At 42.5% G+C, this 24,865-nt stretch overlaps 1 protein-coding gene across 3 annotated transcripts in view; it reads left to right on the forward strand.

Annotated features, from left to right (window-relative positions):
• The window catches only part of SUMF1 (sulfatase modifying factor 1), a 71,300-nt gene that overhangs the window by 26,301 nt on the left and 20,134 nt on the right, over positions 1 to 24,865 (forward strand). For 2 of the 3 annotated variants that reach the window (XM_079963868.1, XM_079963867.1), the window contains exons 4-7: positions 3,716 to 3,798; positions 7,028 to 7,150; positions 8,424 to 8,538; positions 12,028 to 12,141. In XM_079963868.1, coding sequence (XP_079819994.1) covers positions 3,716 to 3,798; positions 7,028 to 7,150; positions 8,424 to 8,538; positions 12,028 to 12,141 — 435 coding nt within the window. Of the gene's footprint in view, positions 1 to 3,715; positions 3,799 to 7,027; positions 7,151 to 8,423; positions 8,539 to 12,027; positions 12,142 to 22,896; positions 23,539 to 24,865 lie in introns of those variants that run through there. The other variant, XM_079963869.1, reaches the window with a different exon arrangement.

Raw genomic sequence — 24,865 nt, forward strand, 5'->3', positions numbered from 1 at the left:
CCGTTCCCAGTCAGCAAACATAATGTTATGACCAATATCTTGTGCCCATTTTATCATAGCAGATTTAACCGTTTCATCCTCAGTATTCCATTTCAGCAGCAAGTTATACATTCTCGACAATACCTTAACCCTGGGTTCTAATAATTCTGTTTCCAGCTTCGATTTTTCCACCTGGAAGCCAATTTTCCTGTCCACATTATAGGCCTCTCTTATTTGAAAATAATGTAACCAGTCACGCACCTTATCTTTAAGTTTCTCATAACTCTGCAATTTCCATTTATCTCCCTCCTGCTCCAAAATTTCACAATATTTTGGCCATTTAGATTCCATGTTAAGTTTTTTTAAGGCCTTAGCCTCCATTGGAGAAAGCCACCTTGGGGTTTTATTCTCCAAAAGATCTTTGTATCTGATCCAAACATTAAACAGCGCTTTCCTGACAATATGGTTTTTGAACGACCTTTGTACTTTATCCTTGCCATACCACAAATATGCATGCCATCCAAAAGCATTATCATACCCTTCCAAATCAAGAATGTCTGTGTTCTCAAGAAGTAGCCATTCCTTCAGCCAGCAAAAAGCTGCCGCCTCATAATATAGTTTAAAGTCCGGCAGGGCAAACCCCCCTCTCTCCTTCACATCAGTAAGAATTTTATATTTAATTCTGGGCTTTTTGCCCTGCCAGACAAATCTAGAAATTTCTTTTTGCCACTTCTTGAAACAATCCATCTTGTCAATTATCTGTAGTGATTGGAACAAAAACAATAGTCTTGGCAATACATTCATTTTAATTACTGCTATTCTACCCAGTAAGGATAATTTTAAATTTGTCCATATTTCAAGATCTTTTTTCACTTCAGACCAACATTTTTCATAGTTATCCTTAAATAAATTAACATTCTTTGAAGTCATGTTCACCCCTAGGTACTTTGTTTTTTTCACCACTGTTAAACCTGTTTCTCTCTGAAACCTGTCCTTCTCCATTTGTGTTAGGTTCTTCTCTAAAACCATAGTTTTTGATTTGTTGAGTTTAAACCCTGCCACTTGACCAAACTCTTGTATTAATTCCAAGGCTCTTCTAGTACTAGGGATTGGCTCCTGTAATGTCAAAACTAGGTCATCTGCATAGGCTTTTAATTTATAATGTTTCACTCCGACCTGTATACCCTGAATCTGTTGGTCCCTTCTAATCATGTTCAGCAATATCTCCAGGACTGAAATAAAAAGTAGAGGGGAGATTGGGCAGCCTTGTCGTGTCCCTTTCTCTATCTTAACTTCTTCTGTAACCGCATTATTCACAATTAACTTTGCCTTTTGTTCAGAATAAATCGCCCCTATACCGTTCCCAAACCTTTCTCCCACCCCCATCCCTTGCAAATTTTTCTTCATAAAACTCCAAGAGATATTATCAAAGGCTTTCTCAGCATCAATAAATATCAATACTGCTTTCGTATTGATATTAACTTGTAATTTTTCCAAAATATCAATTAAATTCCTTGTATTATTTGACATATGTCTACCTGGAAGAAAGCCTGCTTGGTCTTTATGTATAATTCCTGCCAAAACTTTTTTCAGTCTTTTAGCTAAAATATCTGCAAAAATTTTATAATCCACATTAAGTAGGGAAATGGGGCGGTAGTTCTTAAGCTGTGTCTTTTCCGCTTCATTTTTCGGTATAAGAGTGATGTAAGCATCTTTCCACGACTCCGGCGCTCTTTTCCCCTCCATAATTTCATTGCAAACCTCCATTAGTGGTTGAATTAAATAGTCTTTCATAACTTTATAATATTTGGAGGAAAGCCCATCTGGGCCTGGAGACTTGCCGAGTTGCAAATTCTTTATTGCACCTTCCACCTCCTGTTCAGAAATTTTTCCATTCAATATTAGTTTGTTCTCTTGCGAAATATTTTGTAATCCATTTGTTTCTATAAATTCGTCAATCTTGGTCTCATTCTGTGGCCCTTGTGCATACAGTTGTTTAAAATATCTCTGGATATAGGGCCAAGATTTTTGTTATTGCTGCAGGTAAATAAAAAAAATCTATCTGCTTATTAACCAGATTGCAATTGTTATTTTGTGACTGAATGATTAGGGCAAATACAGAAAGGGCAACATCCAAAACTACTCAAAAAGTACCAAAGGCAGAAAGTGTTTAGGTGCAGAATACATTATCTTTGGAGCAGAGGATTGCGTCTGTTCATCTATAGAGCCCTTCTACAGAGAGTCGAACACAGTGAAGTCCATGTTTTTCTCTCTAGTCAATACTCCCTACATCTGTGTTTCTGCCCCAACCCTTTCCCTTCCCGACGTATCGCTGCTTCTGTTGTAGAACACATTTCCTTTGATCCGAAGCATGAGAATGCAAGGTATTAGGAAAGCAATTAATCCCCTTGGTTGCAAGAGAAGGATTGTGGTATTAAATGATCTGGGGCTCTTATATCTCTTACCTCATTAGTACAAAGGCTAATTAGATTTATAACAATTAGAAGCTTTACAGCATTCTGAGAATTTTTTGGGAAGGATGTAAGATTTAGGCAGCTCACTCTATTTTGAACAGAGCAGCTTGAAGCATACTTAGAGGATGCTGGAAAATAATTGACTTAATAGGCACTTGGAAGCTTTCATTCTGAGGTTGCGACATTGTTTCGGCAGAGGCACTGTCCTGTGAATTGTGGACGTACCTCATGTTGGAACTTGGCTTACCTGCAATGGGTGACTGTCATTTTCTCTTTATTGCAGTGCAGAGTATGAATTGGATCTCATCACAGCATCCCCACATGTAAAAAAGCATGGATAGCCAATGTGGTATTTTCCAGGTGTTGTTGGAAAACAGCTCCCATCACCCCCTGCCATTTGTGCACCTGCACTTTTCAAATTTAATTTAAGGAAAAACAAGATCTTGAGTAGCACGGGTTGGGAAACAACAGGCCCTGGGCAACAAGAAGCCCAGCAGTCAGGGAATTAACATGCTCCCTCCCCCTGTTTCTGCTTTCTTCTCAGTTTTAGAAACATAATATGGGTGAAAGCAATAGAGATTAAAGCTCTAATCCTTGTTGATGACTGAAAAACCTGAAGCTCTTACAATGGTGGAATACCTAAAACTTTAAACTGGGACGTTGTTGTGATGTTTACACACGTGTTGGGGGTGGGGAAGGTTAGTAAGAAATCCCTAGGCAGGGCTTTATGGATATTCTGAGCCCTTGCAACTGGAATTAGGTTGGATGACGTATACTCAGCCATGTTCTTGGGACTGCTGCTGGAAGCGTTCCAAATGGGAGCAAACGTTCGTGGTGTAGCATTTTAGACAGAGGAAGGCAGAAAAGAAACCCAAAGGTGATCAACGGAATAGGATAATGGAACATAGGAAGCTGTTTTATACGAGGCCGCACAATAGTCTAACATCAAAGTACGATTTTATGATCCTGGCTTGTTCCAAAGCTAGTAACCATAGTTTCCTTGTTTGGACGAAACAGGAAACTATGGTTAATTAGAGACTTCCTGGACAAATCACAGCTTCCATAAAGTAATTGTACATACAGGCAAGGTGCTTGTTCGAAAGCCGTTTCATGTACACTTATCTGAAACAGACCATTAACTGCCACTAAGTCAAAAATGTGCACCAGTCATTTCCTACCCCTCTTTTTACTGCCAATGATAACTTCCTTATTGAATGACCTCTGATAGGCTGCCAACACTTTCTTTGCCTGTTTTGTTTTAGGTGGCTGTTGCTCCTTGGTGGCTGCCTGTTAAAGGAGCTAACTGGAAGCACCCTGAGGGTCCTGATTCTAATATCTCAAACAGGTGAGCCTCAGATAGGTATTGGGTTTCAGCTGTGGTATTTAAGGCTGCTTCTAACTGGATATTTTGAATTAAGGATTACATTTCAGCAATTATGAAAGCCACATTATTTCTAATGCAGCTTTTTAAAGAGAGGTAGAGGGCTTTGCTCTGTCCTTTAAAAGGAAGCGCAGCAGTTTTTGAAAGCCATTTGTACCCATAATTGATGTAGAGTGCATATACTTTGCTCATCGACATCTGTGCCCAGATACTGAACACTTAGTGAGAAAGGGCCCTTAAGTACATCATCTTCCTGTGAGTAATGTCATCCCTAGGGTATTTGGTTTCCTGCTATTTGACCTATCAATTTCCTTTCAGGTTTCCATGTTTTTCTTCCATTTTCCTCCCATGAACATTGGTAGAAGCGTTTCTTTGCTTAAAAAAAACAAATAATAAACATAAACATAAACAAAACATTTCATTGTATGTTATTAAGACCTTCTTTGAAAAATGGCACCATGGTGCCATGGCTAGTGAACAGCATTAACCTATTGATACGCATTGCTTTATAGATGCACAAGGCAAGGAATTATGAGTACCATAGGATCTGTGAACCTATTTTCTGTTTATAGCCTTCTCATGTTCTTTACAGAGTATCTGAGGAGGGCATGCAGGGTTTCTTTTGATTTCCCCCCAATAAAGCTACCATGTTGTACCAGGGAGCACTGTAATATGGTGAAGTATTCTGGTGTGCTATGAAAACAGCAGACCATGGGCTTTCCAGACCTTCTGGACCACAATTCCCACCAGCCCTGGTGTGATGGTTGGGGCTGATGAGATTTGTAGCCAAAAACATCTGGAGAATGCCAAACTGGGAAAGGCTGCAAAAAATACTTAAGAATGCATACGACTTCAGATAAAAACAGGACATTTAAAAACAAACCCTAAGAGAAACTTTTATATTCTGATTTTATTCTGTGAACCGCCCTGAGACCTGCTGGTATAGGGCGGTATATAAATTCATTCAATCAATAAAATAAAATAAAGAGGCCACTCCTAATCCCCAGCACCAAGAACACATATTTGAGATTTTTTTGGGCTGTTTGTAGAATATGTTAAAAGTTGTGTCACAGCTTTTTGGGTTCTTCATATTTGCTACTTTGAATGGTCTGCTTTTGCTCTATTATCTGAAGTTGTATGTATTTTTATATTAGTTTTTGCTTGTCAATTTTAATGTGAGCTGTTAAGCTGCCTCACAGGTACATTTTCTGTTAGTCTATTTTATTAGGTTAAATCAAGTATGTAACGAATCTCATTTATATTGTCAAAATACAAAAAGCCAAGGGAGCTGGAAGTGGCTTCTGCAAGGCAGGAGAAGAGGGATGGAAGAGCAGAAAATGACCTAAAAGGCCTCAAACATTCATGGAACGCTTTGTTCTACTTCATTTATTATCAAAATTTATGCCTTCCCTCCTCCCTGCACCCCTTTCCATTATTATAATGTGTAACCACAATGTGCACCCTTTATTTTTCTTACCTGAATCGCTTTGCAGAATGCTACAACAAATGAAGTGGCCTTGAGTCTGTCATTAGCATGCATTAATCAGATTCTGCCCCTCAGGGCTGGCAAAGCTTGGCGTATTCTTCAAATCCTTTAAGACAAGAACCACATCACTGTAATATCATCTGATGCTTGCTCCTCAGGACAATTCCGTCACTTGCTCTCCGATGGGAAGGAATGAGAATGAACTGACATCAAAAATAGTTACACCAGTTGCCAGGAGATAATTAATTAAAAAAAAAAAGAGGTCAAAATTAGTGCTAAATAACAGTTCTAGAAAGCTGCTCCGTTTCTTCCTACTGTATTCTGGAAGTTTGTCATCCTGACCTAGGACAGGTCAAAGGCATGCTATTCCAGAATAGTATTCTATAATAAGAAGGCATTGTAAGACACTTTCTTATTATAGAGCAGCGTTCTATGATACTTTTCTTTGTAGGTTTTATAAAAACCTGAAAAAAGAAGAAGCCAAATACAGATGAATAAAATGGGTTGCTGAATTTGTGACGTGTAGAGAGTGTTGTTTGCTAAGGGAGATTCAGACAAACTGTTTCGGCAAGACCATTATCTTATTGGGACTGCAGGAGTGAAAACTCACAACATGTAGTCCGCATGTGAGGGAGGGGTGTGTGTGTGTGTGTGTGCGCGTTGGAGAAGGGGGGAGAATCAGAGGGGAGAGATGAGTGAGCATTGCTAAATGCACTTTGGTTACTGTTGGTTGGTCCTGTGGCATGCACACACGTCATTGCTCTCTGTGAATCAAGTTAGCGGTGCAACTCTCTGGCTTGGATTGGACGTAATGTTCCTGCTTTTCTTCTTGAAGAAAACATAATGTATTAAGCTAGAAGTGGGTGTCAGAATGCCACACATACTCCCTCTGCCTCCTCTGTGGTTTAATGTCTGCTTACTAAACCAGGATCTCAAACCGCAATTTGACCATTGTTAAACAGGACTAAACAGGACATTATTAAACCACAAATCTCCATTTGGGACATCATGTAGAGTTGCAGATCAACCAGATTTGGGCCAACGTGAGAGCACAAATGAAGGAAGTCAGGTGAGGGATGACAGGGGGAGTGTGCACTTCTATTTCCTGGCTTAATTAACTATGGTTTTATTAAGCTACGTATATTCAACCCAAAATGAATTTTTCAATGTCCCATTCTTTTAACAAAGATTGCTTAGAACTCATCAGAGTATTGTTTGCCATATCGTTTTAGACATTATGTTGTGCACACAAAATGAAAGTGGTTTCCAAAGGTCTGAATAACACTTCAAAAAAGTGCCACCATATTGGTCTTTAGGTACCTGATCTCCTTTGTATTTCAGTGACTTTACTTTGCTCATATATACGCCAAAATCAGTTTTGTTACTTCCCTTGCCATTTCCACCTTCCACGCTTTTCTGAGCCATTGCTTCACTTTCTTTTTTCCTCCAGTCATCTTTGTATGTTCGTGTTGTGTTCTGTCGTTCTACCCACTTGAGCCTAACGGGGGGGGGGGGGGAATACTAGCAATAGGCAGGTTGCATTTGTTTAATATGCTTCGGTGGGCTCGTACATTTTTGTGTCAAGCAGTTTCATGGTTTGGTGTGACGTTCTTAGTGTTTCACTGTGTAGGACCTGTGCTGAGGTTAGTTAGCACCTCTGATGCCCTTGATCACACCATTTTGTTTTTTGTTTTATTTGTCTTTCAGAATGGATCATCCAGTTCTTCATGTTTCTTGGAATGACGCTGTGGCATTTTGCAGTTGGGCAGGAAAACGGCTACCAACAGAGGCTGAATGGGAATATAGCTGTCGAGGGGGCCTTGAGAATAGGTTCTTTACTTTTAATCCTTTCCTTTTTGCAAGTGGAAGCAAAAACATCAAAGAAAGCCCTTTCCTATACAGTAGTACCTCGGGTTACATACGCTTCAGGTTACAGACTCCACTAACCCAGAAATATTACCTCAGGTTAAGAACTTTGCTTCAGGATGAGAACAGAAATCATGCAGCAGCGGCGCAGCAGCAGCAGGAGGCCCCATTAGCTAAAGTGGTGCTTCAGGTTCAGAACAGTTTCAGGTTAAGAAGGGACCTCCAGAACGAATTAAGTACGTAACCAGAGGTACCACTGTATATGCTTCCTTAAGTTGATCCTATATATTCCCTTTGGTCTTTAAGTCTTGCTAGTCTCACCTTCTAAATAGACAACATGCAGCTCCCTAATAACTTAAATTGTTTAAGTTTAAATATGAGTCCTACAAATCTTGTAACTAACGAAGACTCCCCCCACCCATCACCTTGTGATGAAGGGAGTTTTGATTATTCTAGCTCCTGGAAAATCTGGATGGGGAGAAGTAGCTGCCATATTAGAAATGGCCTTTTCTATTTGATGGTAAACAGCTATATGCAGAAGCATCAACATAATAGAACTTTAATAAATGCACATGGGGATCTGTGAAAAGGGGGAAGAGGAAAGGAATTGGATTGGATTGTCATTCGAGGCCCAGTCCCTTCCCATATTCCTTTAAACTGTGAAGGGACTTCCTCATACACATTTTAACATTTCCTAATACCAGGGAGTGGTTAAATTCTGCCGTTTAGGCATGATGTATAAATTTCCAAACTTAATCCCATTATTGCTTCTGTTTCTTAAAGCCACTTTGTGTTTAAATCAGAAGGATAATACAGCGTCCCCTTTTTGTAAACAAGAGCGCAGCCTTAATCTCTTGTTCGTATGATTTACATTCTGCTTTGTATATCCTGTTCATCTGGACCCCCAGGATGTTAACTATATAAGAGTTCTAGATTCCCAGTTCTTGTTTCTTTTCAGAGATACGTTTTGGGTAAAAGGATCAACAGTGTTGCTTTTTGATATGTTAAAATGTTGCCTTGCAAAAACTGTCACAAAGGTAGAAAATGTTGGGTACATGTTTTTGACCTACTTCTTATGGATTAAAAACACTTATCTCTGTGCTTCATTGGAAGCTATAAAACTATCATTGAAATTCATAGCCACTCTTTTCTCTCATTTTTGAACCTTCTCTCATCTCCAAGCCAGAAGCAGCCTACTGTTGGCCTGAATAACACTTGCCTGTGCTTTTTACAACAGACTTTTCCCCTGGGGAAACAAGCTTCACCCAAGTGGTCGGCACTATGCTAATATCTGGCAGGGAGAATTCCCTACAAGCAACACTGGGGAAGATGGATACCAGGGAACTGCACCCGTAAGTGTGGTGAATGAAATAAACTAGAAGCATCAGTGCAAAGGTGTACAAACTTGGGAGATCATGGGAAACATAAATCAATTTCAGGCAAGGGCATAGAGTGCAATTTGGCCATTTTCTCTCTTTTGCTGCTGAAAAGCTGAGGAACAAATTCTTTCCCATGACATCTATCCCACCTGAAAATGGGGAAAAGTCACTTTGTGGTGACTCTTCCATTAAAAAAATGGCCACATGCCGCACTAATCCTTAGTATGAATGCAGGAAGAGACAAAACAGGAACAAGATGAGAAGCAGGAAGTTGGTAGTCTCTCTTCCTTTCCTTTCCTTTCCTTTCCTTTCCTTTCCTTTCCTTTCCTTTCTTTTTGTGTAGAAAATGCATGTATTCAAGATGTAGGCTACTTGGCTCTATGAACTGATGACTGAAGCCTCATTCCTATTACATTGCAAATGAAGTTACTAACCGGTTTGTTGATGAGAAACATCCGGCTGTCTGCTTGCCCTATGCAGGGTGTCATTTTTCTTGCTACAAATCATTCCCTGGTCACAAATGTCAGGATCAGCAAGTAGACGATTGACAACTTAACAATTGTTCTTGTAAATGCAATGAGAACAAGTTGTTTCAATCTATGATGGTGATTTATGCCTATTGTCGCTTAGCAAGAAAAAATGTCAAGGATTTTGTAATTCGATTGTTTTGCTCTTACATTGCCAAACCCACGCCTAGACATCAGTCCGCACCTGAATGGTGTCCTTGTTCATGACCCTGCATATTTCATTCTGCTTTTCTGTTGCTAACCTTCTGCTAAGGCCCAATCTGGAAATGTTGGTTTTTAGATACGCAGTTGGCAGGAAAGCAGGTAGGCAGCCTGGAACTGGCGCAGTGATTGGACCAAGATTGGCTCTCATTCTTTCATTTGATGGCAGTGAGGCTGGCTCAGGATCCAGCAGATCCCAGGCTGGTTCAGTCCCCGTTTGGGTCTTTCCTCTCACTGCCACTGATGTGATATCTGGTTTTCAGTATCACAATATATCACCAGCTAAACATCACAATATACTGATATATCACGGTATCTGAAATAAGATGGAACTTTGTAGAGGCGAACATGGTAATGTCCTGGGAACTCCTACTAAGTTACGGGTCTAAATCACCACATACTGATGAAATCATCACTTTCATCAGCAGGAAAATGCATCTAGACAGGATTTTGGTTTGGGGCTTGGACCAAATATATATTCAGGTCCAGGACAATCCAGAATACAGTGGTGAGTCATAGTGAATACAAATAATCTGGGAAAATATTGAACAACAACAACAACAACAATCTAAATTTGAATGTATATAATTATATGAAAATTAACTCAACGATCGTATGCTTCAACTAAACCATTAAAGATTTATGGATAATATATTAACGTTCTTTGCAGTTTCAGGGGCAAATTTAAAATTTACAGAAGTAGAAGATTTAGTAAAAATATTACTTTAACATGAATATGATTTTCTACTAATTTAAGAGTAATTTCAGTAATTTACTAGTGTCTCCTTCCCCACTCAAAGGGTGAACTGCAGTTCTATGCATGAGTAAGCCCCACTCAGCTCAACTAAACTTACTTCTACTTTCCTGGGAGTAAGCCCCATTGAATTCAGTAGAGCTTGCTTCTGAGCAGACACACATTTACTTGCACTGCTTAAAGATAAACACCCACCCTCCCCATTATTCTCACCTCACAACAATCTTCCAATCTCCCATTTCAGCATAAGGCCGCAACTTAAATCTTGCCTCCTCCATTCCCCCTACCCACAGAGGGCCCCCCCAAAGCCCCTATCCCACCAATTTCTCCCTTTTTATCAAAGGGAAGGAGGAAGGGCAAGCAAGCAATGAGATAATATTTTTGTTAACTTCCTTTTTTATATGAGGGAAGCTATTTAAGGTGAACCAACAATGTCTTACACAGCAGCTTGGTTTTTTGTTCTTTTACACGGGGGAAAGCGGCTCCATCAAAGCCTGTGATGGTAGTAAAAGGCTTCAGGGAGGGCAGAGAAAGGCTTCTCTCTCACTCTCGTGCACACATAGACAGAAGGGGAGAAGGGAATATACAGAGCTTTAAATAACTGGGCAACTTGGTTTCTTGTCCTTTTACACAGGAGTGGTGGGAAGGGGCAGGAAAGGCATCAGGGAGGGGAGACGCTTAGCACATGCACTCACACACAAGCATAGACAGAAGGGGAGATGGGAGTAAAGAAAAAGAGTTAAGTAACAGGGCAAGAAGGGACGCGGGTGGCGCTGTGGGTTAAACCACAGAGCCTAGGATTTGCCGATCAGAAGGTCGGTGGTTCGAATCCCCACGATGGGGTGAGCTCCTGTCGCTCGGTCCCTGCTCCTGCCAACCTAGCAGTTCGAAAGCACATCAAAGTGCAAGTAGATAAATAGGTACTGCTTGGGCGGGAAGGTAAATGGCATTTCCGTGCGCTGCTCTGGTTCACCAGGAGTGGCTTAGTCATGCTGGCCACATGACCTAGAAGCTGTATGCCGGCTCCCTTGGCCAATAAAGCGAGATGAGCTCTGCAACCCCAGAGTTGGTCACGACTGGACCTAATGGTCAGGGGTCCCTTTACCTTTAACAGGGCGATGTTTTTTGTTTTTACTCTGAAGAAAGCAACCCCAGTTTCTTCTTTCACGGGGGTAAGGAAGAGGCAAAGGCTCAGACCAGCATCTTTGTAAACCATACCTACAGACCTGTCACTCAGGCTACTAGCCTGCTGCACCAGGGCTTGCTGCAAAATCGAAAGAAGTATATTGTGAGGGTGGATAAGTTCTGCTGCTGGCTGGCTGCTGCTTTCCCAGCTCCTTTCATAATCATCACGTGCTTTTGCAGAGGCAGCGGAGCTGAGCTGGGGCTCATTGCAAAATGGAAAAGTGACGGCTGCCATGCCTGCTCTTGTGAGTCGCTCGCTGCAGGAGGCAGAGGAAGCACTAAGAAGCACTGGCCGGCTGCACAGTTTTTCTCAAAATTGCACTGTTTGCCAGATAACATTTTATGAAACCGTTATCGTGCTGTGGACTGCATAACCGATTTTGAACGATATATTGAAAAATTGCCCAGGTCTAGAGGAGACGCTTGCCCACACATTTGGCAAGTAGAAGAGAGAGTTCTGCACCAGCAGAGTGCCACTGGTGCCACTGGGCAGGCAGCAACCAGTAAAGCCCAGTAGGGCTAGCTGGAGGGCCAGCTTTCCCCAGTCACCCCACCTTGCCCAGCGGATGGTGGGTTTGGATAGCTCTGCCCATTAATGACCAGTGCCATATATACAGAAAGGTGAAATGGCCAGTGAGGTATGAGGTCTTCAAACAGGGACCAGATTTACTTATCTTCTGGATCAGGGGAGAAATAAAATGAAAGGTGGAAAATAAAAACAACAATATTGTATTGGCTTGTGTACCTCTCAGTTCTCCAATACCCTTTGTTCTTTTTCTTTTCTTTTCTTGGCAGGTAACATCATTCCCTCCTAATGGTTATGGCTTGTACAACATTGTGGGAAATGCCTGGGAGTGGACCTCGGATTGGTGGGGTGTTAGGCATTCTGCAGATGAAACATACAATCCGGTGAGCATTTTGTTACTGATAAGCATATCAGAAGGCACTCATCTGTTGCTTTGCTCCTTTTCTGATTATATCTCTGCATGTGACAGTGCAGGTCCTGCTCTGGTGTAAAGCCTTGTAAAACAGTGCTGGATTGTAAACAGACACATGCCATGTAACAGTTCCATGTCTGTAACTAAAGGTGGAATGGAAAATTCCCAACAGGTTGCACCTAATACAATGGCTGTGTCTACACTAGGAGCCCCAGGATCTTTTCCACAGCCACCCACTCCATATGTAATTTGCTTTGGGACCCAACTCAAGGTGCTAGAATTGACCTTTAAAGCCTTTTATTAATTTACATTCGTAGCCCTGAGGTTGTGGAATGGTTTACCAAAAGGATGCTCACTTCCCTCTTATTTTTTAGAAACCTGCTGCAGTCAAATAACAATCATACATGTGCCTTCTTTTTAAAGATTGTGCACACACACACAAACACCCCTTTATCACTTGTCTGTCTGCTTTTATGTTTGAGTTGGCACAAAACGGCTCTGTTGAATTGTCCTATCTTTGCAGCCTCAGGTTTGAGTGTCTCTAGGTGATTTCTTTTCAGTGAGACAGATTGTTAGCCTAATACTCTGATTGACAACCTCAGCCAGCATGGCCAATGGTCATAGGTGATGGGTGGAAGGTGTCGTTTCTAAGGCAGTGGTGGGGAACCTGTGGTCCTCAAAAGGTTGTTTGAGAACCACAGGTTCCCCATCACTGCCTTAGAAAGCGAGTCAGCACCCATCAGTTAAAGACCAGTGGTACCACAGATAGTGAGAAAAGGACCAGGGAAACAAGCATTCAGATCCTTGCCCACCTGCATGCTGGGCTGGATGACCTTGGCATACATTTCATTGTCTCTCTCTCTCTCTCTCTCTCTCTCTCTCTGCCTAATCTACCTTCTATGGTGGTTTTGAGGACAAAGGACACTTTTTGTATGCTTAGTTATAAGCAGCTTCACAAACCTTGGATGGGAAATGTGGTATAAATACCAGCCTGCTGTCTGTACTCCTGCATGAAATCTCTGACGGAATTAAAATTTGACAGATGACTATCTAGGGTGTAAAGCTTTCAGCAGTGAAGGTGTTGGAAAAACTGTTCCGAGTGCAGCACATCCTTGTCATGTTTCACCTCTAGAGATTATGGTGTGTTAAGAAGTCAGCAGGCTCAAATATAGCTGCATAGAAGGTCACACAGGGACTCCTATACATCTGGAGAGCGTAGCCTTTTTCAACCTCAAGGCCACATTCTTTGCTGGGCAAGTTTCCCAGGGCCACATGCCAATGGTGGGTAGCAAGGGCAAACCAGGAGGGCAGGGAAGTATCTACACAAACCCACATCTGTATTGAGCAAAAGTAGCCAAGGTGTTGCCATCCAAATATTGTTGGACTACAACTATGGACTACAGCTGTGCTGGCTGGGGCTGATAGGAGTTGGAGTCCAACAAAATCTAGGGGGTACCACCTTGGCAGCCCCCGATGTAGAGAGTCTCCCATTCTTCCTTTGTACTGTTTTGTTTGATATGCAGCCATTGAATTGAAATATATATGCAGGCTCATATTATTCAACATGGCTGTTGCATTAGACACCTATCTTTGTTGTTGATACACCCGTGTCCTATTAATGCTATGGAATTATCTGAAAGAAGCACCATTTTTGAATACTTTTGAAGATCCTCATCACCTCAACTTGGGTTTGTGGCTGCTTTACCTCCCTGTAGCTCTGAGCTGCATTGTTTGCCTGAGCCCAGTATTGGGGGTGGAACACCAGCGGAGCAGTAGCTAGGAAAGCAGGTGGCCTCCAAACGTGGATTCCCATCAGCCCCCCTCCAGCATGGCCAGTGGTCAAGGATGATAGGAGTTGTAGTCTGCCAACATTTGAAGGGCAACCCACCTTGGCTAGTCCTGCAGTAAATAGTGGATGTGGCAGCTGTCTGGGAATATTTCCTTCCTGCAAAGGTGTTACACTGCAGAGACGTCTTTCAAAGTGAATAATGGTCCAGTCTGGAGACAAAGCAGAGAACAAACATCTGTAGAAGCATCCAAGGGGAAAAGAATGTTAAAACAGCTGTATAGAACACATCCCTTATTCTTGATGCATTTCAGAGTCAACTCTCTTTTCTCCTCCAGGGTTAAGGTTTTAACAAGTTCACTCATGAAAACAGTCTGAATCCCCACAGACAGGAGCCTTATATGCTTGTTTGAATTTGAGGCAGTTAGAATCTGCTTATCTCTGAAAATATATCTGAAGTTGCTAGCCTGTTTCATTTATCTGCTTAAGAGTGGTTTTGAAGAAATTTGCAGATTCTAGACACGTTGACTTAACCAAACTTTAAAAAAATGAAAACTTCGGGCTCTGTGAGATGGACTAGCTGATTTTCCAGCTATCTCTCATGAGTGAATTTTTCATTTGTCAAGAGCTGCTCTTGAAACACATTGGGGATGGAGGGCGGCATCCCTCCTCACCCTTCCTGTCATGGGGGTCTGTCTGTCCTTGGGGTTGCTGTTTCCTCTGAGGGTGAGTTTTTAAGACTCTACATTGCCCTCATGCCCTGCGCATAGGCTTCCCAAGAGCCATCTGGTTGGCCTCTGTGGGAAACAGGATGCAAAACTAGATAAGCTTTATCTAGCTGAGCTGGTGCTCAAAATGGGTTTTTTCTTGCAAAGGAACAGGAGCCTGTCGTGCCATGTTCCTCTTCAACGTGTGAAGATTCTGCAGATCTGCTAGCTTGGAACAGGATCTTTTAATTAGCCACTGAATCGGAAAGCGCAAGCAAAGCTTAATGCTCAGACCTACAAAACACTATTGCCGTAAAGTAGTAAACACAAATTCTCCGGGTGGCCTAAATAATCAAGGATTCTTCATTACTCTAATTAAGATTTCCATCAGGCCGCTTCTTTGTTTTTGTAAGGCTTTCTGTTTTCATGCTGGGGTCAAGGCATCAGAGCTTGAGGAATGGAAGAAGTTGGGCTCTTGAGCACCATCCTGAACAGTAGCTTTTTCTGTCTTTTTTCTCTTTTCATTTTGGTGCAAGGCTGCTGCGGCACAGACCGGGAGCACACAGCTGTGTAAATACAGGCATATCTTTCCAAATTTAATGCACATCTCCCACTTTCAAAGACTTTCTTCTTTTTATTTTTCTTCCTAACATCCCCCTTGCGATTCCTTCTGCTTCCCACCACCACCCCATGCTGGCTTTTTCCTCATGACACTAGGCCAGTAGGCAGCCCTGGAGTATGGTATTAGAGCAAGGCGCATGGGATTAAGGCCTTTGGCTAGAGCAACATCTCTCTCTCTGCTGTGGAGGAGATTTACATCCTTATTTTTATTTTTGTCCAAGTTATCAGTTTATGACAGGTTGAAGGAGCCAATTATGTTTAGCCTTGAAGAGATTACTATTAATGAGAGATAAGATAGTTGTTGTCAAATACTGAGCTGTGACCTAGATGATGCAGCAAATTATGTTTTCTGCTGCTCTAGAGGGTAGGACCCTGAATAAATGAGTTCACATGAGGAGAAAGGATAACTTTTGACTAAACATTTGGAACAACTTTTAATAGCACAAGCTGCTTGGCAATGACGCAGACTGCCTCAGAAGGTGGTGCAATCTTCTTTGTTTGAGTCAGTTTTTCAAGTAGAGGCTGAATGGCCACCTATGAGAGATTCCATAGTTGTCTCCTCCTCCTCCTCCTTATCTTCTTCTTCTTCTTCTTCGGCAATCACTCATAGCCGAGTAAGATTGTCTTCCATAAACACGATTTTAACGAGTCCGTAAATGACTGTGGAGGCCAATTCTGGACCCACATGTTCTTCCACAGTGGGGACATTGGTTCCCGGGTGGGAGTTGATCACAGTGTGGATTTGCCAAGTGTGCCTTCCTCTTAGCACGTTTCTCCTTTGTGTTCTGAGTTTGAGTGTCTTCAAAGTCCATGACAACTTCTTTGGCAGGGAGTGGACTAGATTAGTGGTTCCAAATGCCAACAGAACTTTCAGATTTTCAGCTTTTATTCCCCTTCTCCAGGTTTTCTGAACACTCTCTTTTTCTCTCCCTCTCTTTCCCCATCCCTTGCAAATGAGACACAGCTCTTTCTTTAGAAGGGAGCCATAGTACTAACTGTGAAGGGCCACCTCCACTGTAGTAACTTTAGCTCTCATTGGGATCATACAGTTGCAGAACCTCAACAGGGGTTGCATCTGTCACTTTACCAGGGAGGAGGAAAAGGGAGAAGGGGATGGACAGACGGACAGATGTATGTGGATACCTGTGCAAGGAAAACCCATTCACTTCTCTTTCCTGCTCCTCATTACCCACTCATACAGAAGCAGTGAGAGCCACTCTACCTGACACACACACAGCCAACCAGTTGCCCCATTCTCCTTTTCAAACGATGGGTCAGCTGCTCCCCCCAGGCAGTTGGGGCACCCTTGCCCAACTCTGAGCCACCCATTTTCCCCCTGAGAGGAAGGACAACAGGAAACACAGCTGGCAGTCTCAATGGGATAGCCTTTATCTCTTCCCCTTGAGGGGGAAATGAGGTGAGGAGTGCTAGTTGCAAAGCTTTGCAGACCCGCTGGGATAGCTCCAAGGACCATAGGTTATTTCTTTAGGAATTTAGTATTTTGACATGGCATTGTTTCAGTATCTGGTGTTTCCTGATCATGCTTGCTAACAGAGTTGTGAATGAAACAGCATGGCTTCTTTGAATTATCAGTAGCAAACCAAGCCATTTTCCCTGATAGTTCCAGTGGAGCGAGGGCTGGTTAACAGTACCTTTGTATGTGAGAAAAAGGAAGGACTTGAACGACTGTCTCCTCCTGTTTTGTCAACTATAACTTATCAGCTTGCAGAGAAGCAGCCAAGCATGAATGTGATAAATGAACCGTGGTTCTTAATCTAGAGATGGCTTTTAATTCCAGCCCTTTTCAGCTCTTGGAAATGCATGGTTGCTGGGCAGAACTGTACGCAGTTCAGCACCGAAAAGCTAAATTAGCTTTGTGGCGCCACAGCAAGTTAGAGCTCTCCATTTTTATACGTGGACAGTTACAGATTGGTGTTTTGAAATGCATTTTGGATTGTTTCATAAGTGTTAGCAGATGGGGGACAGTTTAAATGTTTAAAGAAGCACTTGTAAAACAAGCTTTTATGGGTGCTGTAATGAGACTTGCTTTCCCTTGAATCTGTCTTTGCATATTCCACCTCAACCAGTTTCCAGGCTTAGTAAGGACCTTTCCTGGTCCATGGAGGGAAGCAGGCTTCCAGGTTGAGTACAGTGGTACCTCGGGTTAAGAACTTAATTCGTTCTGGAGGTCCGTTTTTAACCTGAAACTGTTCTTAACCTGAGGTACCACTTTAGCTAATGGGGCCTCCCGCTGCCACTGCGCCACCGCTGCACGATTTCTGTTTTTATCCTGAAGCAAAGTTCTTAACCCGAGGTACTATTTCTGGGTTAGTGGAGTCTGTAACCTGAAGCGTATGTAACCTGAAGCGTGTGTAACCCGAGGTACCATTGTACCACCTTCTGGCCTGAAGACTTTCCCCTCAGTTTTCCTTCTTGGGTCTAGGCCTCAGGTATGGACCTAGGTTCTGAATGGAAGGGATATAATGCCCACAGAAACCAGGGCTGCGTCCACACCATACATTTAAAGCACATTTTCAGCACATGGCTTTCCCCCAAAGAATTCTGGGAATTGTAATTTATGCCTCACAGAGCTAAAATACCCAGCCTGCTTAATAGATGAAGTTCCCAAATTCTTTGAGAGAGCTTTAATTGTGTTTTAAATACATGGTGTGCTCACAGACAAGATGCACTGTGACCAGCAAAGAAGCCGAGCAGATGCAGGGCTGTAGTCTGCCAACAAGGGCCACAGCCTGCCTAATTTCTGTAGTAAACATACTTATTGGCCTTCTCACCCACCCACCCACCCCGGCTTTGTTTCCCCTAGACCAGGCTTCAACTTGATACTTCCCCTCCCCCCAATCTATTTTGGGCTCCAACACTCAGCAGTGCTGCTTAGACTCCCTATGTGGAATTATCTTTAGAAAACTCTTTCTGTGGCTCTGCACTGCTTCCAGTTGTTGTTGGGCTCCAGATCCCACCAGGTCCAGGCCATCTGGCCAAAGGTCAGGGACGATCGGAGTTGCAGTCCAACAATTTCTGAAGAGCACCCTGTTGAGAGCCAGTGTGGTGTAGTGGTTAAGAGCAGTAGATTCGTAATCTGGTTCACGTCTCCGCTCCTCCACATGCAGCCGCTGGGTGACCTTGGGCTAGTCACACTTCTCTGAAGTCTCTCAGCCCCACTCACCTCACAGAGTGTTTGTTGTGGGGGAGGAAGGGAAAGGAGAATGTTAGCCGCTTTGAGACTCCTTCGGGTAGTGATAAAGCGGGATATCAAATCCAAACTACTCCTCCTCCTCCTCTTCTTCTTCTTCTTCTTCTTCTTCTTCTTCTTGACTAACTCTAAGCCAGACAGATAAAGCTGCACTCCCCTGCCTCAAGATTCTACATGGGAAAAGCAGAGGAAACCTCCCCAGTCCTGTAGGATCCCAGTGGTGAATTGGCTACTATCCATAGTGGCTGTGCAGTCCCTCCACTGACAGAGGCAGTGTTCGGATGAATGCCAGTCCCTGGGAGTCACAAGTGGGTAGAGCACTGTTGCACTCCGGTCCTGCTTGCAAGCATCCTTGGGGATTCTGGTTAGCCATTGTGAGAAAAGGATGCTGGACTAGATGGACCATTGGCCTGAGCCAGCCAGCTCCTCTTAAGTTCTTAATGGGATCCCTCCCTCAAAGCAAGCCAACCAGAGTGCCAGAGTGCCACCCAGCCACCCTTGGAATCGTGGGTGGAGTTATTCCCAAGAGGGGGAATAATTCCCGTATAGCCTTGCTATATATTCTGGGGAGCTCTCCCTCTTGGATGATGTATTCTAATTGCCACCTGAGTCTTGAATCAGTTTCTGGGTTACCAGAAGGAGGAATAAAATTCTATCAATAAAATATACTGTACAATAAAATTCTACCTTTGTTTTGTCTCTTCCTATAATAGCCAACATCTGTCTATCCCTAAATCTGCAATAGATGACCTGATTGATTTGCCTGCCTTGGTTACTGCATCCCTCTTTCCCTGGCCTTCCTTGTTCTCATCTCGGCTGCCACAATTAGCCATCATTCATTGGTTTCCTTCACTTGATGCACTTCCACACAGCAGTTTTGTTTTGGGCTTGGCGTACCACATGCATGCAAGTTTTGTACAACATCCACGAAGCACTGTCCTCATCGACATGCCATCTCACATAATTTCCCCATTTAATCCAGGTTTACCATTTCCATAAGAAAATCATAATTGAAAAAACAGCAAAACTACACACACACACACACCCAAATTGGACAGGGGAGTGGGATGGCATTTTCAGTCTTCTTCTTCTTCTTCTTCTTCTATAAATTATACCTCGCTTTTCACCAAAAATAAAATAACCCAGTCCACAGTAAATTGCCTGTGGAATTTTTCTATCCAGCTTTCCTTTCTGGGATAAATTCTTTGTGTTTACTCAACAAAACTCTTCCTTCATTTTCCTTACCCGCCCAACCTTTTGTTTCTTATCTTTTTACTCTTTCTTCACCCAAGAATTCTTTCTAACTTTTAAAAGTGTTTCAACTCCACTTAGGTATCTATTTTCAGATCTTCCCCTAGAGTGCACATTATCTCCCCACCCCCCACCCAAAATTTAGTCTCTCCACAGTTCTTTCCTCCCAGGATTATTGCAGAGCTGTACTGTACTTGTAACTTGTGTGTTAACTTCTGTCCCTCCAGTGTTGGTCTCTCTCCTCTGAGCTAAATTGTAAGCCACTTTCAGGCAGGGAACTATTTTTAAGTCTGTGCTTGTACAGCGGCAAGCTGGCACTTAATAATTGGAAGTAATTAATAACAGTGCATGCATAATGACATATAATCAGAAGGTCTTCGGGAGGTGTCAAATAGGGCCCTTAGTTTGTCTCTTTCAAATCAGCCAGGCTGATTTTCAGGCTTTCGTTATGACTGAAGGCAAACAAACAGCAAGATGCAAGCACAAGTAAATATTAGCTTTTCATGACCTTAACCTGCATATAAACTTAGGTGGGAAATTGACTCAGTGGTTGTTTTAACAGTAATATACTACCCGTATGGCACGCTGGGGCCTCTATATAGGACCAGTCCAGTGGGGGGGGGGGGGTTCCTGCTGGATCTGTTGGATCACATTGCAGTTCTGAAGCAGTCCTGCTTCCGAGTCTTCACTGATTTCTAGTTTTGGTGGAAATTTTAGTAAATATTGTAAAAAAAAAAAAAATCCGTATAAAAGAATAACAAAGGAAAAAATCTCTCTTTTTTAAAAAGGAAAGGCCAATTCAGTTCAAGGATTGTTTATCTAAACGACTCTGTCAGGGTTCCTTGCAAATTATGTTTCAGAAACAGCTTGTTTACTCGGGTTCCTTTTAACCACAAGCAGATCATCCTGATACGAATGACTGATATATGAAGCCCATCTGTCGCCGCAATTTAAATAAAAACCAGCAGAAAAACAAATACATTCTGTATTCAGGCCACTACTTTTGTGACCTTGCGGATAACCTAACTGCATGTGTTGTAACTGGACTACATGTCCCATCACTCTTGACTGCTGGCCATGCTGACTGGGCCTGATGGGGGTTGTAGCCGAACAATGTCTGAAGAGTACCACATTGGCTACCCCTTCGGGTGAACTATGGTATAATGGATAGCAAGTCAAAGGAACAGTCAGGGTGACAGGAGATCCAGCGATACATCTACATAGACAAGCCTGCCCTTAAGAGGCTTGCGACATGCCTTCTTCATAGCTCATGCTTTGGCTTGTTTAAAGCAAGCTCCAGCAAGTTTTTAAGCCACGATTTATGGTCCCATTTCTAACGACGAGCCAGATTTTGTGGAAATGGAAATGAAACTCTGCTGCAGCCATTCTCCTGGCCGTGTAGGAAGAGGAGAGGGAAAGCGTGAGAATGAGAGGCTAGCAGCAGCTCCTCCCATTAGACCATGATGCAGTATTACATGCAAATGTCACCAAAGACACTAGAGGACCTGCAAGTGTTATCTGGGAGAAATGGCAGTGTTTGGAAAGGGAGAGGTGTTGTTGTTTTTTAATAAAAATAAAACAATAACTTTGTTTTTTAAAAAATAAATCGGTTGTGGTTATTACACTCCTAAATTTAGGCGAACTTTTAAAGGCTTAGCTTAATCCTAGATTTTTCCAGAATGTGTTTTAAGATTCTGCATGGTATTTCTTCACATGTATGATTGAGGGTATTTTTATTTTTAAAAGGTAAGCCATTCCAGAACCAGCCCTTAACTGTTCTTTTTAGAGTCAGGGTATGTGTGAAGAGAGAATGAGCTACAGAAGCATATTTGCGGCTAAATAAATAGAGGCCAACAAGCAGAGGGAGTGGATCTGTTAGGATGGGATATTTTCTACTTACCAGTGAATTCCCTCTACTGTAATAAATACTGTTTGTACTTGAAAGGGGATTCCATTAAGGGGATAATGTTGTGTAATGCAATAGGCAGCCTGAAGAAGGTACAGCTCAAGTGGCTCAGTAATGCATGGCTATGTACTAATCCTATTTTGCAATAGGCAGTTTTCACTTTAATTTTTGCTTTGCTGCCAAAACTCTCTTCTCTTGCATTCTCTTCATATAATTAATAGCTTTCGAGGGGGCACTTAATCCAAACAACCCCCTGCTCATTGTAACTGTGCTTTAGTAGCAGAGGTTATCCTTTTATAATCCTGAGCACATACCATATTTGTGAGAGATTGAGCCCTTTGTGGAATCAGAGACTGCAAAGCTTTTCATATCAGCTGCTCTTCTTCCACCAGCAAAAGACTGACTACCCTAAGATCGGGTCACATTCAGTGTTGCTGTTGATAGACATGCTTTCTGGATTTTCAGTCACACTTTTTGTTGACGGCACAATGTTTCTACAGGGAACCCCGTTTCAGGGAATGGGCAGGTCCTTTTCCACATTTTGTACGCAGTTTGAGAGGTGGGAGTTCTTTTGGCAATAGAACTCCTGGAAATTATATTAGTGGAGTTAAAAGACACAGACCCTGAGAACTACAAGTAGCTCTAGAAGGACTTTTGCCTGGCTCATGTATCTCAGCAGATTGTGATTGAAACCAGTAGGACGAACCTGAAACCTTCGGTGACATTAAGAGTTGTAGCCAAATGTTAGTCGGAGTAGACACATTGGAATTAAAGGACATGGCTACCTTAGGTCCATTAATTTCATTGGGTCTACTCTGAGTACAGTGGTACCTCGGGTTCAGGTTACATATACTTCAGGTTACAGACTCCACTAACCCAGAAATAGTACCTTGGGTTAAGAACTTTGCTTCAGGATGAGAACAGAAATCGTGCTCTGGCGGTGCGGCAGCAGCAGGAGGCCCCATTAGCTAAAGTGGTGCTTCAGGTTAAGAACAGTTTCAGGTTAAGACCAGATCTCCAGAACGAATTAAGTACTTAACCCCAGGTAACCACTGTATGTTGGATACAATCCTAAACTAACTCTTTTGTAGGGAACAATGAGACTATCTCGCAACCCTCTGCATATCCAGTGAAACAAACAAACAAACAAACTGCCGTTCTTCTGAGTGGGTACAGGGGAGAAAAAGATTGGGATGTGGTAGCAGGCAGAGAACTACACAATTTGCTTTGGTTTCTGCTTACAGTGCCAAACGAAAACAAAGGACACCCAGGTTTGAATTCTCAGTCAGCCATCAAGCTTTCTGAGTGACTTGGGCCAGTCACAAGGAAGGAAAGATGGGATCCAAATGTCCACTGACAGAGGCATTATGCTTCTGAATACCAGTCCCTGGAAACCACAGAAGTGGGGAATGTTGTACTCAGTTCCTGCTTGTGAACTTCCTGTAGGCATCTGATTGGCCCCTGTGAGAACAGGATGCTGGGCTAGATAGGCTACTGGTCTGATCCAGCAGTTTCTTCTTATATAAAACACACATTGGTGTATTAATTCTTGTATATAGAGCATTTGACTGAAGGTAGGCTTGAAAGTGTGTGGGCAGTACCCTTTGAAGCAAGAATGGTGTTGTGATCCTGGCATTCTGCAGGCGATTCAGCCCAAGGATTCAGAGTGGGAGGATGGAATTGTCCTCAAGGCCAGCCCCAGGTGTGCATACCAAACCAGGAGACCTATTCAAGGTGAAACCATTGTCCTAGTATCTCTCTGTCCCCTCCTCTGACTCTTAGGACTCCAGCTCAGTCTTGGTGGAACCGCAGCATGAATCATGCTCATTCCCTGCAGTTCTGAAATCAAGGACTTCACGGATGCTGTGATTCAGCAGCATCAACAAACAAAAACAGAACTGAATGGAGTTCCCAAATAATACTAGAAACAGAGGGGTGCATATTTTTTTCCCTCTGCCTTATTTTTCTGCATTTTAAATGCCTATAAGTAAAAAAATGAAAAGAGAGAAGTATGTAATTATTGCATAGATCTCTCTTTTCATTTTTTTTGCTTACAAGCTTTTCATGAGATTCTTTTGGTCCTCAGACCCTGGATGCATTTAGAACACATAGTAGTACTAACAATGCTAATTACTAATAATTCCAATGACATTATGAAATAACATCATACTGATCGTTTTCACCCATAAGTTTCCCAAAGTTTGTAATATTAGAAAGCTTTTTTTTTACTTCTCCCTCCTTGCCATTCCCAACAACACCTTAGCTTGCATTTAGAGTATGGTTCTGTTACAGTCCTTGCCTTGCCAGCATCTTAAACCCTATCCCCATGTCACCATTTTGCAAATTGTTCCCAAGGGACCCTGCTATGTAGATCAGGCCAAAGGCCCATGTGTTCCATGTGTTAGAATTCCATGTGTTCTCACAGTGGCCCACCAGGTGCCTTTAGGAAGTCCTGAAGCATGACAGCACTCTCTGCCCTTGTGCTCCCCAGAAACTGGTGTTTAGAGGCGTGCCACCTTTGATACTGGACGTATACACAACCATCATGGCTGGTACCCCTGAACAGCCTTACCTTCAATGTTTCCCCTCCACCACCATCCCCCTTTAAAGCTGTGGTAGAAAATTCTATAGTATCCTGAATCTTACACCCTTCAGCTTCACTTTGATGGCTCCTGGGTTCCAAAATTATGGGAGAGGGAGGAAACTTCTGTCTATTTTCTCTACACCATGCATAATTTTATTCACCCTCTATCCTGTCCTCACCTTACTCCCCAGCTTTTAAAATCTAAAAACTCCCAAATGTTTTAATCTTTCCTCATAGAGGAGTTCCTGCAGTCCATTGGTCATTTTTGTTGGCCCTGTTTGGTACTTTTTTCAGCACACCATGTCCCCCTCAGCTCTAAAGCACTCTTTTTACACAAAGCTGTAGGTTCCTGGCATTAGTAATTTCCTTTAGACATCACCTTTTGGCAGCTGCTGGGAAGCTGCTGTTCCCCAGGGCTGCAGAGCTTTCTGAGGGTCCCAGGAGCCAAAGCAGGAAAGGGCCAGTTGTTGTTTTGTCAGATTTCTACTGCTTAAGGATTTAGTCCTTTGTGTACCTCTTCCCACTTCTACGTTGACTAGCAGAAGCCAAATAAACAAACAACAACAAAAAATATGATCAGATATATTTACTAAAAGGTTTATATCCAGCAGTTTCTACTGAATCGATCT

The sequence above is a fragment of the Podarcis cretensis genome (assembly GCF_951804945.1).
Source record: "Podarcis cretensis genome assembly, chromosome: 2".
NCBI lineage: Eukaryota > Metazoa > Chordata > Lepidosauria > Squamata > Lacertidae > Podarcis > Podarcis cretensis.